This window comes from Myotis brandtii, unplaced genomic scaffold (assembly GCF_000412655.1).
Source record: "Myotis brandtii unplaced genomic scaffold, ASM41265v1 scaffold1092, whole genome shotgun sequence".
Taxonomy (NCBI): Eukaryota; Metazoa; Chordata; class Mammalia; order Chiroptera; family Vespertilionidae; genus Myotis; species Myotis brandtii.
In genome coordinates, this window is record NW_005353719.1 from 259,599 (window position 1) to 277,477 (window position 17,879).

At 52.5% G+C, this 17,879-nt stretch overlaps 2 protein-coding genes across 3 annotated transcripts in view; one reads left to right on the forward strand and one right to left on the reverse strand.

The window, feature by feature from the left end:
• Positions 1 to 5,680, forward strand: part of PALM3 (paralemmin 3) — a 9,504-nt gene extending 3,824 nt beyond the window's left edge. Inside the window, exons 3-7 of the mRNA XM_005857262.2 lie at positions 66 to 146; positions 730 to 869; positions 1,019 to 1,103; positions 3,411 to 3,456; positions 3,571 to 5,680. Of these exons, the coding sequence (XP_005857324.1) occupies positions 66 to 146; positions 730 to 869; positions 1,019 to 1,103; positions 3,411 to 3,456; positions 3,571 to 5,441 (2,223 nt within the window). The 3' untranslated portion in view covers positions 5,442 to 5,680. The remainder of the gene's footprint in view (positions 1 to 65; positions 147 to 729; positions 870 to 1,018; positions 1,104 to 3,410; positions 3,457 to 3,570) is intronic.
• Positions 5,681 to 5,825: 145 nt separating this feature from the next.
• Positions 5,826 to 17,351, reverse strand: LOC102254219 (interleukin-27 receptor subunit alpha). Of its 2 annotated transcripts, XM_005857264.2 has the most exons (12): positions 16,901 to 17,335; positions 16,659 to 16,816; positions 14,724 to 14,883; positions 14,561 to 14,625; positions 13,091 to 13,274; positions 12,806 to 12,994; positions 10,304 to 10,405; positions 10,074 to 10,232; positions 7,375 to 7,500; positions 6,909 to 6,999; positions 6,658 to 6,751; positions 5,826 to 6,534 (listed from the first exon to the last, which is right to left on the reverse strand). In XM_005857264.2, exons 1-12 carry the CDS (start codon positions 17,094 to 17,096, stop codon positions 6,301 to 6,303), a joined length of 1,758 nt encoding a protein of 585 aa, XP_005857326.2. In that variant the 5' UTR covers positions 17,097 to 17,335; the 3' UTR covers positions 5,826 to 6,300. The 2 variants fall into 2 exon arrangements, with proteins under 2 accessions (XP_005857326.2, XP_014398810.1); XM_014543324.1 differs by lacking the exons at positions 10,074 to 10,232; positions 10,304 to 10,405 and having other exon boundaries at positions 16,901 to 17,351.
• Between the last annotated feature and the right edge of the window lie 528 nt (positions 17,352 to 17,879).

The following is a 17,879-nucleotide window of genomic DNA, read 5'->3' on the forward strand; positions in this document are numbered from 1 at the left end:
GGGAGGGCCAAAGGGGAGGAGGTGGTCCCACCCGGCCGGCGGGCAGCTCCATCCTCTGTGCGCAGGAGAAGCGGCGGCTGCAGGAAGAGATCCGCGCGGCGCGCGGGGAGCTGGAGGAGGAGAAACTCCGCGTGGAGCGGCTCAAGGTTGGTGGGTGGCGAGGGGGGACGCCTGCCCAGCCTGGGCCAGGAAGCGTGTGTGTGTGTGTGTGTGGGGAGGGTACCTGTGAGAGTCGGTTCGCGGGACCATAGGAGCCTGTCTAATTTTGAGGGTGCAGTTGGGGGCACTGGTTCCAGCTTTGGGGGCGGCTGTCTTTCCCTCTGTGTGAGAATAGGTGATGGTGGTGAAGGGGACACTCGTGCCACCTTTGGGAAGAGAATGGGGACAGTGAAAGTGCTCGTCCAACTTTGCGGTAGGGAGGGGCCAGAAGAGACTGATTTCACCTTTGGGGAAGTTTGTCCTATTCTGGAAGGGTTCGGGAGGATGATGGGTGCTTTTTGCAGCCCAGGGAAGCGATGGGCTGGTAACGGGGTGTCTCACCCACTAGTAGTGTTGAGGCGGCAATGAGGGCGTGTATCCAGTCTGAGGAGAAATGTCTGTCCCATCTGAGTCATTGTGGGGCTATGAGAAATCTGCCCAGCCTCGGGGGGGTGGGGGCGGAGGGGGGGGAGGACCCTGCACAGGGCAGGGAAGTCCATATGGCCAGCTGGAGCCCCTTTCCATGCCCAGAGGAAGTCTCTTCGGGAGCGGTGGCTAATGGACGGGGCTGAGGGACCCGAGGGACCGGAGGAAGCCACCTTGCAGGACCCCCAGACCCCCGAGGGCCAAGCGCAGGACCGCATCCGGAACCTGGAAGACAGCTTGTTCACGTGAGTGGGGTCCCTGCCTGCCGCCTTGGCCCCAGACTGGCTAGGCCAGGACCCTGGGTCCACTCCCAGGAGGTGGCAAATTGAGACTGGGGGTGGGAGGGATCCATTGAACCTGGGGACTCGCCTCCCAGCAGCCCCCTTTCTTCCAGACTCCAATCTCAGCTGCAGCTGTTGCAAAGTGCGTCCACAGGTGCCCAGCACAAGCCCTCTGGCAGGCCCACCTGGCGCCGACAGGTGAGGAAGAGCAAATGGTTGGGGAGGGGGTGGCCACAGGGCTCCAAGCAGAACCGCTGCAAGTACAGTTTAGTTGCTTGGTCCTCTACTTCTTTGTTCTTGGGCAAGACATTTTCCTTATCCAAGCCTCAGTTTTCCTGTCTCTGGAAAGAATATCAGCACACACCGGAAGAGGTATGAGGGAGGGTCCACAAGATCTCAGCTTAACACTGGGAACAGGCACAACAGAATGTTTTGATATATAGTTCGTCTTATGGTCCGAATGAGGAAGGAGGCAGGAAATGTGGAGGAGTGCTCATGGAATCCAGTCTCAAAGGTGGGAACAGGTCACCATGAGATGCACTTAGGCTTTGAGGCATCTACACAGGTTTGGGTGTGTTTTTTTTCCATCTTGGTAACGCCTTTATTAAGATAGAATCCACATGCTCTACACAGAATTTTCAAAGCCAGGATACTTTGCAGTAAGATCTGGCGGTCTGGGTTACCCTGGAGCCCAAAGATCCTGCCACATTAGTGCCGGGTCACTGTGAGGTGCGGGTTTTCCATAGTCTCCACCTCTCCCTGATGTCTTCCCTTAGCTCCCAAGTGCCTGTCATAAGACAGAGGAGAAGATCTGTTAATCAGCATGGGAAGCACTTGTTAGGTGTGTGTGTGTGTGTGTGTGTGTGTGTGTGTGTGTGTGTTTATATATAAGCCAAAACTTTCTTGCCAGAGATGCACAAGGCATGCTTCCTCGCTCAAGGGAGCTCACAGTCCAGATGAGGAGATGGGGTGCAAAGAGTGTGAGTAGGGAGCCCTGGCACGAGGGAGCTCAGAGGAAGCACCTTAGTGAGGTTGAGGATTCAGGGAAGGCTTCCTGGAGGCAATGACATTTATGCTGAATCTGGGTGAGGGCCAGACAGGAGGGGAAGGGAATTCCAGGCAGAGGACAGACTCTGTAAAGGCATGGAGGCTGGAAAGAGATTAGGATCAGAGAACTGTGAGGAGATCCACAGAGCCTGGCCTAGGCTTTCTGTATGGCTGTCCCCAGCTCCCCTCCCTGAGCCCATCTTCCTCTCTCTTCCTTCGTCACTCCATTCCAGCCATACTGACCCTCTTTTCTGTTCCTTGAACTTGCCTAGCTTATTGCAGCATCAGGGCCTTTGCTGTTCCCTCTGCCTGGAATGCCCTTCCCCACCTCTTGACTCAAGGCTGGCTCTTCTCATCTTTCAAGTTTCTGTTTAATGTCATGTCTTCCCAGAAGCCCTCCTGCATCTTATACCTACAGTAAAGGAGGCACCCCATCACCTCCCAGGGACTCCTTAACCTCTCATCCTGCTTTCCTTTTTCCTGCCAAAGTCCTCACTCCCTGGCATTATATGTTTATTTATTTGTATTTATGACCTGCCTACTCCCATGGGAATGTATTTTTACTGATTTCAGAGAAGAAGGGAGAGGGAAATAGAGATAGAAACATCAAAGATGGGAGAGAATCATTGATTAGCTGCCTTATGCATGCCTCCCCTGGGGATTCAGCCTGCAATCCAGGCATGTGCCCTGACCAGGAATCGAACCGTGACCTTCTGGTTCATAGGTCGATGCTCAACCACTGAGCTACGCTGGCCGGGCCGGAATGTATTATTTTTGCCTCCTGAAGTCACTGTCTCGCCAACAGTGACATCACTGGCAAGCCAGACTGCTCCGGGCCACACAGTGAAGGAACAGCATGCTGGGGCAGGGCCATGTGGGCAGCTGGAAATTTGTCGCCAGCCCTGGGGTCAACCCCTATCAGCAGCCAAAGCCTCTGGAAGATGACTGGCTCCCTCAGGTGCCTTGGAAACCAGAGGAAAGGTCATCAAAGTGCCCATCATCTCTTGCTCAAGTGCCTTATTTTACGGACAGGAAAACAGAGGCCCAGAGGTGACAGCGTCTCTTCCAAGGTTACATAGCAAGTGAGGGGCAGATTCAGGGAGGGACTCAGCCCTCCAGTGTCCCAGCACAGTGGGCTGCCCTCCAAACGTGTTTGGAGTGTCTGTTCTAATAGCAAAAGGCTTACGTGTCCCTTATGGCAATCTCAGTAGCTGTCAACACAGTAGATGCCCAATATAGAATATTAGCTGCATGACAGTATTAAGCACCTACTGTGCACAAGGCACTGGAGCAGAGGGCAGTAAGATGGATGAGGAAGGCTGAGATGCAGTAGACGGTTTGGTACTGAAGGTAATGGGGAGCCATGGAGGGTGTTTGAGCAGGGGAGGGGTACTGGCATGCAGGAGGCCAGAAGTGAAGACATGGGATGGCCTGACCTTGGCTCTGTTATTCCTGCAGGGTCCTCGTCCACTCTCCCAGCCCACTGTGGAGGCAGGTACTGAAGGTGGGTATTTTTGCCCCTAGGTCTGGGGGTCCCAAGAGGAGGGACCTGCATCTGGGTGGCCTGAATCTCACCCTGTCACCTTCCCTCTCTTCTGCCTTCCTCTGACTTCCCCAGGTCAGACTGATCTGAACAGGAGAGCCTCTTTGCCAGCAGAACCAGTGGGCACATCCCTGGAGTCCCTGACTGAGCCCAGAGATGAGGCTGTTGGGGTTCTGCCAGCCCTGAGGCAGGTCCCTGGGGCAGCAGGGGTCTCCTCAGAAGCCAATGGCCCCTGCCCCAGGCCCAGCCCCCCTCTGGAGCAGGAGCACAATCAGGGGGTGACAGCAGCGTATGGGGGGGTGGGTGAGGCCAAAGGAGGGGGTGTGGTACAGGTGGTATGGGAAGGGCTGAGGGCTACAGAGGACTGTGCCAGGGGGGCCACGGGCCCAGAGCTGGAGGCTAAGGTAGAGGAGATGGTGCTGGAGGCCATTGGGGACAGACTGGAAGCCAGCCGTCCCCAGCTCCCGTCCTGGGTGAAGGAGGACAGGGGTGTCGTGGAGGTGGTCTGGGAAGGGGTGGGCGGCACAGAGGGCAGCGACTCAGAGGCTTCAGGGGAGGCCGGCAGGGGCCCACAGACGGCACAGACCAGCTCCCCGAGACTCCAGGAGGGACTGGAGGGAGCAGCTTGTGGAAAAGGGGAAGGGCCCCCCAGGGGCAGCCCTGATGGCTTCAGGCAGCGGGGCTCTGGAGGAGAGGAGGGGTCCTTTATTTGGGTGGAGAGAGTGACCCTCAGCGAGGACTGGGAGGAACTGCTGGTGGAAGGGTTGGAAGGGCCGAGGGCCCTAGGGAAGGAGGGAGGAGAGGAGAGTCCTCTGGGGGTGGGGAGGTTGGGAGGCGAGGAGACCTGGGAAATGGAGAGGAGACAGGCAGAGGAGTCCCTGGGCACATGGAAGAAAGGAAGTGAGGAAAAGGCAGCGGCAGAGTGGGAAGGAATAGAGATGTCGCTGGTGGCGGAGAAGAAAGGCAGGCAGGAACCCTTGAAGCCAGAGAGGAGAGGAGGGGAGGGAAAGGGGGAGACAGAGAGGGAAGGCGATGAGGAAGCACTGCCAGCAGAAAGTGAGGAAACGAAGGGACCTTTGAGGGCAGAGAGGGAAAGAGGTGAGGAGCCATTGGGGACAGAACAGCGTGGAGGTGAGGAAACGCTGGAGGCGGAGAAGGAAGTTGAGGAGCCACTGGGAGTAGAAAGCAAGGCAGTTGAGGGGTCATTGAGGCCTGAGAAGGAACGAGGTGAGGAAACGCTCGGGGCGGAGGAGAAGGGAGTTGAGGAGGCACAGGTTGTAGAGAAGACGGGAGATGAAGGAAAGCTAGAGGCGACTGAAGAACCATTGACGACAGAGAGGACGGAGGGTGAGGGATCACTAACAGTAGAGAGAACAAGAGCTGAGGAGCCACGGGATGAAGAGAAAAAAGGAGATGAGGAGCCGTTGGAGGCAGAGAGAACAGGAGGTGAGGAGCCATTGGAGGCAGAGAGAACAGGAGGTGAGGAGCCGTTGGAGGCAGAGAAGAGCCAAGAGGTGAAGGAAGATGTGAGTCCAGAAGAGCAGAGAAAGCCTGGAATTGGAGAAGAAGGTCAGGCAGAGGAGGTGAGTGAGGCAGGGGCTGCCCTGGGGGCCAAGGAAGAGCTAAGGCCAGAGGAGGAAGGACCACAGCAGTCCCAGGAGAAGCAGGAAGGCCCGCCGGAGGAGGAAGCAGTGAAGCCTCAAACCCCTGCTGAGGGCCAGGACCCCTCAGGGGATGCCACACCCCTCCTGGCAGAGACCCCAGCTCCCGAACAGCCCACCGAGTGCCAGCCACTGCTTCCGGTGGAGGAGCCGAAGGCCAACCCCAGTGCCCACCCCGTGCCCACCTATGCACCTGCCCAGCAGCCCGAGCCCTCTGCTCCGCCTGCGGGTGAAGAGGCAAGTGGCCCTAAGCAAAAGACGTGCCAGTGTTGTGCGGTGATGTGAGTCCATGCCCTCCACCCCACGCCTCGCTCTTCTCACAGCTACCTCGGCCTCTTGGCAGCCAGCAGAGGGTTCCCAGGCACAGACAGGGCATATGGGACTGGCCATGGCATCTGGGAGCCTGCTGGCCCACACCTCCACCTCCACCTGGGCTTCTGGACCCCTTGCCCACTGCCTGTGACCCTGGCTCCCTTCTCCAACTGAACCTTTATACTTGAAAATAAAATATTAAAGCATTGGGACAGCTCGAATGTGTGTGTTTTTGGCACAGAACCACCTTATCATCTCCTGGTGGGAAATTGAGGGCTTCATTTGGCTAGAATCAAAAGATTATGAGTCAGTGAATGTATAGGTGCAGCTGCTGTGACAAAAGACCTCAGGCTACAGTAACTATAAAAACGTTAAGTTTATTTCTGATCCATGCAGTCACTTGGGGACTCAAGTTCCTTTGATTTTCTTGTCCTCACCTTTCTCTTGGGTCTGGCTGAAGCTAAATTATGGGCATGTTGATGTTTTTCCAGCTCATGGAAAAGGAAAGAGAATATGGAGGAGCTCCATCCAGTCCCAGCTTTGGCATGAGTCATTTCTGCTCACATTCCATTGGTGAGAACTCCGTGCGTGGCCACACCTAGCAGCAAGGGAGGCTGCGAGTGCACTTGGTTACAGTTCTGTTACAGCAGCAGGACAGATTTGGGGAGGTGGCTGCCACTCTGGATTTCGTATATTCTCCTTTGTTCCCTCAGCCATCCGTCCATTCCCTCAAGGGCCAGGCCTTCTCTGTCCGAGTCCTTCGGTCTCACTCAGCTCTTTCTGCCTGGGTATCCTTAGGCAAGTGGCTCAGCCTCTCTGAGCCTCAGTGTCTTCAGCTGTCAAAGGAGCACCCCGTCTCCTGGCTTGGGGTCATTTCAGGCCAGAACCTGGGGCCTGGGCGCCGTGAGCCCAGAAGGCCCAGCTCCTCAGGTGTGGGCAGGAAGTGTTTCTCATATCCAGAATCAAGCCGGGAGGAGACCTGGGGGGACTCTATAACTGGTAGCGGCTCCATCTCTTCCACTTCCAGGGTGGGCAAGTCCCCAGGGGGCTGGGCCTGGGGTACCTCCTGGGAAGAGAGGAGGCTGAGATTATGAGCCCCATTTTCCCTCAGTGCTCCCACCCACTCCCCACTGTCCCAGCATCCCCCAACCTCCTGGAGATTCCTGACAAGCCAGTCTTTTTTGCTCACCTCTACGTGGGGCTGGCTGGAATTGCTGTTGGCAGGATCGGGGATGTCCTCCCAGACCCAACGGGGGAGTATCTTGTGCCACAGGTGGAGGCACCTGGCAAGCAGGTAAGGGTCAGGGAAGGGAATCCAGAGAATACCCATGCCCAGGTTGCAGGGTCTAGGAATGTGGGGTGTCCCCTCACCCTGGAAGTTCAGCTATTGCCCAGCTGCCCTTCCTACTGGGCAGAGACCCACATGTCTGACTGCCTCACCTTCCAGAGTTGGCTAGGCTCACGCCACAGCCCATCAGGAGCAAGCCCCACAGGAGGACACCTAGCAGAACTTTCAGCTTTAGGGTGTTATCTGGGGGAGAGGGGCAGAAGAACAGTTAGACACCAGGAGCAGGGAGAAGTCAGTTAAGGCTCATTGATGTGCCAGGCTTGCATGAGGGAGGCAGGAAATGAGTAGGGGCAAGGGGTGAGGAAAATCTTGGGGTGGGAGTGGGCTTGTGAACAGAGCAATAATCGGTCAGAGGTCAAGGTGAGGGGTGGGTGACATGGTCAGAGATACACATTGCCTGATAACCCACAGCAGTATTTAGCAGAATCAAAATGCATCATCAATAGCCACCCCCCCCAAGTCAAAAGGTTGCCCAGTCATGAAAGCCCAGAGAATCATTCCATATGCCCTTCAAATGAAGCATGCCCCCTACTACAGCAGTGCCACCCCAGCCCCTACCTGGTAGGTGAAGCCGGAGGCTGGGGCCAGGTGGGCCCTGTCCTGCGATGGTGGATGCCATCATCCACAGCTCACAGGGCCCCGAGGGAAGGTCAGGCAGGGTGATTTTCTGGGTGCTGCCACTCACTGAAGGACAAACCCAGAAAGGGTGGGAAGGCAGTCAAGTCCTACCTCAGGACCTTTGTATGTGCTTTTTCTCCTGCAACATTCTCCCCCACAACACAGCTCCCACCTTCAGGTCTTTGCACAAATGTTGCCTCCTCAGGGAGGCCTTCCCTCACTCCATCACATGTAAAACTGCACCTCCTTCACAACCCATCGTCCCTGCTTCATACTGTACCCAGCACTTCACACCATCTGACACACTGGTTAGATACTATTTACTTTGTCTATGCCTGTGTGTCCTCCATTAGAAAGAGTCCCACAAGAGCCATAATCCCAGTACATGGATCAGCCTGACACATAGCAAGCACTAAGAAAATAATATAGGCCCTGACTGGTTTGGCTCAGTGGATAGAGCGTCGGCCTGCGGACTCAAGGGTCCCAGGTTCGATTCCAGTCAAGGGCATGTACCTTGGTTGCGGGCACGTCCCCAGTGGGGAGTGTGCAGGAGGCAGCTGATCGATGTTTCTCTCTCATCGATGTTTCTACCTCTCTATCCCTCTCCCTTCCTCTCTGTAAAAAAATCAATAAAATATATTAAAAAAAGAAAATAATATAGATTTGAATAAACAAAAGAATAAATGAGTATCATATCCCTTACCTAAACAGAACCCAGTGGAGGAAGTCTCCTTAGACCCAGGGTAGACATTTGGACCTCCCTAAGCTATTTCTGTTTACTTTTTTACTGAATTGCTCTTTTTTTTTGTTTTTAAGCCAAAAGAGGAAGTAGCTTTTTGGTTTGTTATAGAATTATAGGAGACATGAACAGGGATCAAGATATACTGCCAAAGAAAGATGTCCAAACAAAGTCATCAGGTGAAAAAAAGAAAGTTGCAAAACATCACAGTCATAAGATTCATGGGCCAAACTATCTATACTAATGAAAGGGTAATATGCTAATAAGACCAGACATCTTCTGGGAGTCCTTCTGGACAAAGCCATGGTGGCAGGGGCCGAGGCAGAGGCGGTTAGGGGTGATAAGTCCAGCAGGGGAGAGCAGTTAGGGGCCATCAGGCAGGCAGAGTGATTAGGGGTGATCAGGCAGGCAGGCAATCGGACTTCCCCCGAGGGGTCCCGGATTGGAAAGGGTGCAGGCCGGGCTGAGGGACCTCTACACTCCGTGCACAAATTTTGTGCACTGGGCCTCTAGTTCTATATAATAAAAGCCTAATATGCAAATCAACTGAACAGTGGAATGACTGGTCGCTATGATGCGCACTGACCACCAGGGGACAGATGCTCAAAGCAGGAGCTGCCCCCAGCCCGTAGGCCCCAGGCCAGCCAAGGCAGGTGCCAGCAGGGGGGCCCCAATCACCTGGCCAGTCACCCCACAGAGGGAGGCAACCAGCAGTGGCAGTGGGGGGCGGGGCTGGCAAACAGGTGGTGTCAGACCGGCCAAGGTGGGTGCCAGTGGGGGGCCCCCCTGATTGCCCCACCGGTCACCCCACAGATCGGCCCTGATCGCTGGCCAGGCCTAGGGACCCTATCCATGCACAAATTTCATACACCGGGCCTCTAGTAGCCTATAACATGGTCCTCTTTTAATAATAATGACAATATACATGTATGTATATTTAATAATATATATATATAATTTTTAACCTAATGATCTATATATCTATATCTATATCTATATATGTTTGCAAGATACAATTGTGGCAAAGTAATTATGTTAAAAAGTAGGCATTATCAATTAGGAACAAATGTGAAGTACTAATGTGTTTAGGGGTGAAATGATACCAAAGACTCTAGGAAAAAAAGTGTGTGTGTGTGGGGGGGAGGGGTTGTAAATTTAAACAAGATTGGCAAAATGGAGGTAATTACTAAAGCTGGGCGGTGGATAGAGGAGGATTTGTTATCTTTTCCCTACTTTTGTATGTGCTTGAAATTTTCTATCATAAAATGGTAAAAATCTTCAAAACACCAACTCCTATGTATGTTAACATACACATAAAAAAACCTGGAAGCTGTGTTGTCAGTATCAGTGAAATGACGAAATGCTGATATTCTTGATGATGTGTGTCAGCTTTTGTAACAAGCACAGATAGTTTTTGTAATTAGAAAAAAAGGGTAATATATTTTTAAGAAGGAATTTGTGCACAGAGTAAAAATTTAGCCTATACCCAAAAGTATGAAAAAGAAATAAAAATCATATGTAATCCTACAATCCTGTTGGCACTGAGGGAAATTTTTCTTCACATTTCTGCCTCAGCTTTGCTCAATGCTGGTCTATTTTACAAAAATGGAACCATCCCAGAGTTTTGAATCCTTTTATCTTTTTCACTTAATAAAATATGACAGGCATCTTTCAATATCAATAAATATAGATTGGAGTCTTTATTTTTAATGGCCAAATGACAGTCCATTACTTAGAGAGCCACCAGGGTTATTGTCCACTAGGGAACAGATGACATCATGTGTTCTCCCAAGGACTGAGAGGGAACCAAAGGGGCCCATCTGAGGACAAGGGGTGAGGTAAACTGGTGGGTGGGCCTTGTGGGGTCTGGGAGCAGGGGGCAGGAGGCAGAAAAGCTCACCATTCATGCAGACGGAAGGCCTGGTCCCACTCTGCGCACACAAGGTGTAGTGGGTGAGATGGCCCCGAAGTTGGTGCCTTGGGACCTGTCCCCACGCTAAGGTGGGGGTCCCTGGGGGAGCATCCTGGAGTCTCCAAAGCGCTGGTCCCACTAAAGGTGCTGGGGACAAAGCCAGTGGGTCAAGGTCTGCCAGCGTTCCAGACCCTCCATCTTCCAGCCCCATTGCTTACCTAGTTCCTCTCTGAACGTCCAGACTGAGGGGGCAGGGTACAAGCCCCCAGGAGAGACTGCTGTCACTGTGATCCGGTAGGGGACCCCTTTTTCGAAATTCCCTGTGGGAAAGTGGGGAGGAGCAAAGTCCAGTTTGAATTGGCTTGTCCTCCCCTATGTATTTCCTTCATTTGGGTCTCCAGAAGAACAAGATCCGAGTATAAGTCATTTCTCTGGGAAGTAACCCCAGAAAACACCCAGAGGGCCAGCGGGGAAGAGAAATAGGGAAAGAAAAGCAGCTGGTAAACTGTGCGTCTGCAAACAAGTTCCTGCTGTGGGTAACGGGGGGTTCACTCCTGCTGGTGGTCTCTGGGAGGCAGCAGAGAGCACATGCCTGAGACCCATCTTGTTGGAGGAGGGAGCTGGGTATTTATCCGCCAACCCTTTATTTGTTAACTAGAGGCCCGGTGCACAAAAATTTGTGCACTCTGGGGGGGGGTCCCTCAGCCCGGCCTGTGCCCATTTGCAGTCCAGGACCCCTTGGGGCATGTCCACCTGTTGACTTAGGCCCACTCCCCGGGGGATCAGGCCTAAGCTTGCAGTCAGACATCCTTCTGGCAGCCAGGGAGCCCTTGGGGGATGTCCAACTGAAGGCTTAGGCCCCCAAGGGAGCTGTGATGAGGAAACTGGGGTGACAGAGGAGCCACGCTGTCCCGCCCGGCCGCCCCGGGTCGGGTTGCACATGGGACACCCGGACAGTGGCCGGGTGGGCCGGTGGATTGCTGCTGCCCTGCCTGGCTGCCCCGGGTCGGGTCGCACTCGGGACGCCCGCCACCCCAGGTCGCAGATAGCAGGCCTGGATGGAGGCGGGGCGGGGGCGCTGACCTGCCCTGCCTGCAGTATGCAAATTAGCCGTCATCTTTGTTGATGGTTAATTTACATACCGCACTGGTTAGCCAATGGGAGGCGTAGCGAAGGTACGGTCAGTTACCATGTTTGTCTATTATTAGATAGGATGGTCAGGGCTGCACCTGAAGCAGCTTAACTCCCTGCACTTCCAGCCTTCTACCAGCAGGAAAAAGGTTTCAGGGACCAGAAACTGGCCTCAGGCCAGGAAATGCTGGAGGCTGGGAGATGGTCAAACACTGGGCTAGGATGGGGGCCCTGACACCACCCATCACGGGTAAGTGAGGTTCCTGAAGTCCCTCCTCAAAACCACTGCTGCTGCATGGCCTTTCCAAACTGGGAATGTTTCAGAATTGAGGCTCCTCTTCTTTCGGCCATATATGCTTATGGGCCTCAGGACTCTCTCCTACATTTCTCACTCAACACCTTCTCAAGCTCTCCCAAGTTCTCAACCCGAAGGAAGGCCTCCCCAGTATCAAGCCCCGGCTCAGAACTCATTGCTGGCCCAAGACCGGAGCATTTGACAGTCTCCTGGACAACTCCACGTGGATAAGCCTCAGATGCAAATATGTCAAATGGGTCCCCAAAAATCTGCTCCAAGACTTCCCCAACCAGAACCTGCCTGCTTCTCTCCCCACCTCAGTCCCCACCTGGTCCAGCCATCATCATCTCTGGCCTGGACTAGTACAGTTCCTTCTCTCAACTTCCACCTCCCCACCCCTCAACCCAGTATGTCCCTCCCACCACATCAGCCAGAGGGTGCCTGTGAGCACCTGAGTCAGGGCACCTCCTTCCTCTGTTCAAAATCCTCTGTGTCTCTCACCTCACTGAGACAAAAAAGGTAAAATCCTCCCTGTGGCCCATATGTCCCTGCACACTCGGCCCATTACCTCCTACTGTCTCCCATTGCCTCCCTGCCTTCACCTCCTCCCACTCTCCCGCTCACTCATTCCACTCCTGCCACACTGCCCTCCTTACTGACTCTAACACATCAGATATATCCCTGCCTCACGGCCTTTACACTGTCTATTCCCTCTTGTCTTCTCCTCAGCCATCCTCATGGCTCCCTTTCTCACCTCCTTTAGGCCTTAGCTCAAATGCCACTTTCCCAGAGAGGCCTTTCCTAACCTTTCTTTCTAAAACAGCGATTCTCCCTCCTTCCCCTGACACTGATTTATTTTGCTCCAATGACATTATAAGTACTCGCTCTTGTTTCATTGGCTGCCTGTCCCACAAGAATGTTGCTGAGAGTGATGGCTCAGGGTTTGGCTTCAGGAGCCTGACTATGTCATTTAAATCCTTGTTCTACCACCTACTTGCTGTGAGACCTCAGGCAAGTTGCTTAACCACCCTGGGCCTTTCTTGTCATCTGTAAATCCATCATGGGGATAGCAGAAACCTGTTTTATAAGGAAGTTTGAATGATTTAATGCTTATGGTAAATGCCAATAGATGTCAGCTGCCACCACTGTGTACCAGTGTCTAGAATAGATGCCGGCACACAGGGGGTGGTCGATGAATTAATGATACTTAAGCATCACACTCTTCCCTGCATACTCATCCATCAGTCTGCTCTCCAGCAGCTGGGATGGGAGACCAGGTGTAGCGGGGCCTCACCTGGCAACAGAGCGCTGAGGTTCCCGGGGGGAAGCCGGACCCAGTTGAGGTCCTCCAGGGGTTCCCCGTCTCGAGTCCAGTCCACCACATGCTCCTGTGGCTCCCCGGACCCCTGCTGCCAAGTCACCAGCAGGTCTGTGCTCCCAGCAATGCGGCTGACCACCACACCACGAGGGGCAGAGTCTGAACCTATAGGGCAGGGGGAAGAAGTCTCAGCGGCCCATTCAGGAGGCCCCCTCCTGGCACTTCCAGGGCACTGAGTGGAGGACATTCACAGCCTCTTACCCAAGCAGACCAGAGAAAGGTTGGTGAGATGCTCCCAGTTTGTGGCATTGACGACGGACACTGCAACCCACTCCGCTTGGGTTGGGATGGAGGAGCTACAGCAGGGAGTCTCCTGGAGGATCAGGTCCTGACCTTTAGCCTGGAACCAGACTCTATAGCTCACCTGCACACAGTGCCCGGGGGCCTGTGGGATACGGGAAAGAAGGGGTTAGTATCTCCCATTTAGCAGACACCTACTGGGTGTCTCAGTGGAGGTCACCTGACAAACCAGTCAGTGAAAGGTTTCTGTTTGCTCCACCTTACAGATGAGGAAACTGAGTCTCAGAGGGGCTTAACAGTAGAGGTGGGATTAGAATCCAGTTCCAGCCCGGCTGGCATGGCTCAGTGGTTGAGCGTTGACCTATGAACCAGGAGGTCACGGTTAGATTTCTGGTCAGGGCACATGCCCAGTTGCAGGCTCCATCCCCAGTAGGGTGCATGCAGGAGGCAGCTAATCAATGATTCTCTCTCATCATTGATGTTTCTATCTCTCTAGCCCTTTCTCTTCCTCTCTCTCTAAAAAAGTAAATAAAAACATATTTGGGGGCCCTAACCGGTTTGGCTCAGTGGATAGAGCATCAGCCTGCGGACTGAAGGGTCCCAGGTTCGATTCCGGTCAAGGGCATGTACCTTGGTTACGGGCACATCCCCAGTGGGGGTGTGCAGCAGGCAACTGATTGATGTTTCTCTCTCATCGATGTTTCTAACTCTCTATCCCTCTCCCTTCTTCTCTGTAAAAAGTCAATAAAATATACTTAAAAAAAACATATTTGGAGGAAAAAGAAGAGTAAATGCTCAATAAATTTTTGTTGTTGTTGTTAATCCTCTCCCAAGGATATTTTTCCATTGATTTTTTTCATAGAGAGTAGAAGGGAGCAGGGAGGGAAGGAGAGAGACACATCCATTGGTTGCTTCTGGCACATGCTGACACTCTAACGACTGAGCACCGCTGGCCAGAATTCAATAAATATTTTTTAAAAAGAAGATAGGGCCTTGTTGTTTTGTGCTTTGCTATATTTACTGTGAGCCAGGGCCTAACAATACCTGGAAAATAGTAGGTACTGAGCAGATTTGGATCAATGAGGACTGTTGTACCCATGTGTGTTACCTCATAATGTCCTTTTGACATGAGCATCCGGGCCCTTAGCACACTGCTATATTTTGTGGAGCTAAGCCTAGTCTTGCTTCCAAACCTTTGTTCTGTCTCCCTGTCTAGAACACATGCTCCCATTTTCAAGTCTCAGCTCAGAGGTCCCAGGTGATGGAGGCATGCTCTGGGCCCAGACCTGTGCCAGGACTTCTCTGATCATCACCCTCCTTTAAGCCTTGAAGCAAACTCATGAGGGCAGGAACCTCTGTCTTGTTTACATCATTGCTATTTGGGGGTTTCCTGACACATGCTGAGAAATATAACGGGTCCCCACAACTCACCTTCCACAGAAGCAGGGATTTCTGTCCATCTTGTGTCCCACAGAGGTTCCCCGATATCCAGACATCTTTCGGATGAGGAAGGGGCACAAATGAAAGGGGCATGAATAGACAGACTTCCAGGAGGGGGGACAAAGGTGCTGGGGGGAAGCCAGGAGACTCTTACCAGAGGGCAGTGTCTGGAAGGGCAGAATGGGGCTCCACTCGCCCCACAGGTCCTCTTCTGTCTCCATCCGGCAGCGGCCAGACACCTCGTAGCCAGTGGCTAGTTCTAGGTCCTGGATCTCAATGGGGGTCAGAGGGATGGATTTCAGTTCTGGTTCCAGCTGGGGAGAGATGGACAGAGCAATGAGGCTGAGGACTGAGTAGACAGTAATTGATCTTATATACTATCAGGGTGGCCAACTATCCTGCTTTGCCTGGGACCGAGAGGGTTCCCAAGACGTTGGACTTTTGTTTGAAACTTCGGTCCTTCCCGGGCTGGTGTGGCTCAGTTGGCTGGGCATTGTCCTGTGTACGGAAAGGTTGCAGGCTTGATTCTGGTCAGGGCACAGGCCCTGGTTGCAGGGGCTCGATCCCCGGTAGGGGCCATGCAGGAGGTAACTAACTGATAGATGTTATACTCTCACATCGATCTCTTTCTCCTTCTCCCTTCATCTCTCTCTCCAAATCAATAAACTATTCTTTAAAAAAAATTGGGCCCTATGTGTCAGGTATAGCAATAGGTGGTAAATTCTATTATTACCCCCATCTTACAGGTTAGGGAAAGTGAGGTTCGGAGAGAGGGAGTGACTTGCCCGAGGTCACAGAGCTGGCAAGTGCTGGAGCTGAGACTCGTACCCAGGCAGTCAGATTCCAAAGTCTGCATTGCCCTGAATTGTATGAATAATCAAAGTGACAGCTCTGCTCTACACTGTGTTTTGCATCAAAAGCTGAGGCTGAGACAGTTGCTTACCCCTAATATCCATTCTCCCTCGCTTCCTTTGGAAATACAACCTCTTAGTAGTAGTTGGGAGCATGGCTATGAAGAATAAAGACTACATTTCCCAGCCTCCTTTTCAGTGAGGTGAGACCACATGACTATGTTCTGGCCAATGAGATATGAACAGAAATGACATGCATCTTCTGGGGTGTGCTCTTATAGTGCATGGATGGGTCCCCCAACTCCTTCTGGGCTCCATGGTCCTGGGGTTGTTTTCCACTTTCTTCCCATGTGGGCTTGGGAAAATTGCTTAAGTTCTCTGAGGTTCAGCTTCCCCAACTATAAAATAAAGATCTTAAAAGTATCTGCTATGTAGGAAGGTTGGAAGTTCTTATCAATATAATCCATGCTGGCCCAGCTGGCGTGGCAGTGTGGCTCTGTGGTTGAGTGTCAACCTATGAACCAGGAGGTCACAGTTCAATAAAAATATTTTTAAAATTAAAAAAAAATAACCCATGCTACTTGCTTAGCCTCGGACCTGATGCTCAGCATGTCGGCTGCTTTTATTAATTCTTTCAAAAAAATATATATTTTCTTATTTCAGAGAGGAAGGGAGAGGGAGAGAGAGATAGAAACATCAATGATGAGAGAGAATCATTGATCAGCTGCCTCCTGCACACCCCCTACTGGGGATCGAGCCCACAACCCGGGCATGTGTCCTGACTGGGAATTGAACTGGAACCTCCTGGTTCATAGGTCAACGCTCAACCCCTGAGCCATGCTCAACCACTGAGCCATGCCCGCTGGGCTATTAATTCTTTTTGAGTGTTTACTGAGAACCAGGCACTGCTCTTCATCTGTAAAATGATGCTAAGTGCTCTTGTTCTTATTTTAAGGATAACATAGGCTACTTGAGTACTTTTATTCACTCATAAAGATGCTACAAGAAGTTTATTTTTTCTCAGAAATTCCAAGTGGAATTGTGGATTGAGACTGCATGGAATTTATAGATTGGGGGGGGGGACGCGTAATTTTTTTAGTTGAAGAAAATACATGTACAGGTCTTTTGTGTGGGATGCAGACAGACTCAGGAGCAGGTGAGAAATGCACTCTGGGCTTGGTCTCTGATTTGGGGCTAACGCCCTGAATAGGGTTGCGGGAAAGCACTTAGACACTCACCAGGGTCCAGGCCGTCTGCTGGCATCTTCGGTAGTGGAACTGGCAGACCAGTACCTTATGGGGTGGCCATGCAGGTGGGGACCATTGGACAGTGGCCTCCAGGGGATCATCCTCTGAAAAGTCCACATCAGGGCCCAGTTGCGGGGCTTCTGGCTTCACTGAGGAGGGGAAGACAGGGTGCACTGAGTTGGGCTTCAGGACCACCCACCCCTTAGACAGCAACCCGCCCTCCTGCCTGTTACTTTGTGTCTCCAGGTTCACGAAGACTGGGGGCCAGGGAGGCTGGCCCGCCACGGCTGCCCAGACAAGGAGTTCATCAGATGTGGTGAACTGTTCCCGGGGGATGGTCACCCAGCTCTGCCCAGTAGGCACTGCCACAGTCCAGGTTCTGTTGGAATGACTGTGAGAAGAGATGGGGGAGTAGGGGGAGGTGTACATAGGGCTGGGCCCAAGCCATACCAACAACTGCTCTGTTTGGGTTCAAATCCCAGCTCTCCTATTTTGGAGTTGTGTGACCTTGACAAGCAACTTAACTTCTCCCTGCCTCAGTTTCCTTATCTACAAAATGAGGGCACCTGCTGAAAGGGCTGGATAGAGGAGGGGAACCGATGTGATAATAAGTGGAATGCGTTTAGGACACCATTTGGGTGCATAATACATGTTATGTGAACATTGGTTATTGTATTTATTGAGCACCTACTACTACACACACACACACACACACACACATATTCACGCTAGAGACGGTTATTGTATTTATTGAGCACCTACTACACACACACACACACACACACATATTCACGCTAGAGGCCTGGTGCACAAAATTCATGCACTGGGGGGGGGTTCTCAGCCTGGCCTGCGCCCTCTCACAGTCCGAGAACCCTCAGGGGATGTCCCTCAGTCAGACATCCTTAGCACTGCCACAGAAGCGGGAGAGGCTCCCGTCATAAGCCCGGCTTCTGGCACACTGACCAGCCATAAGCCCGGCTTCTGGCACACTGACCACCAGGGGGCAGCTCCTGCATTGAGCATCTGCCCCCTGGTGGTCAGTGTGCATCATAGCAACTGGTCGTTCTCCCGTTTGGTCGGTTTGCATATTAGCCTTTTATTATATAGGATATACACACTTATGTCTATGCAACTATTCAGTGAGCAAATATATATTGTGCCAGGCCTTGTTGTAGAAATAGGATAGGACTATGATCAAAGCAGGCAAGAGCC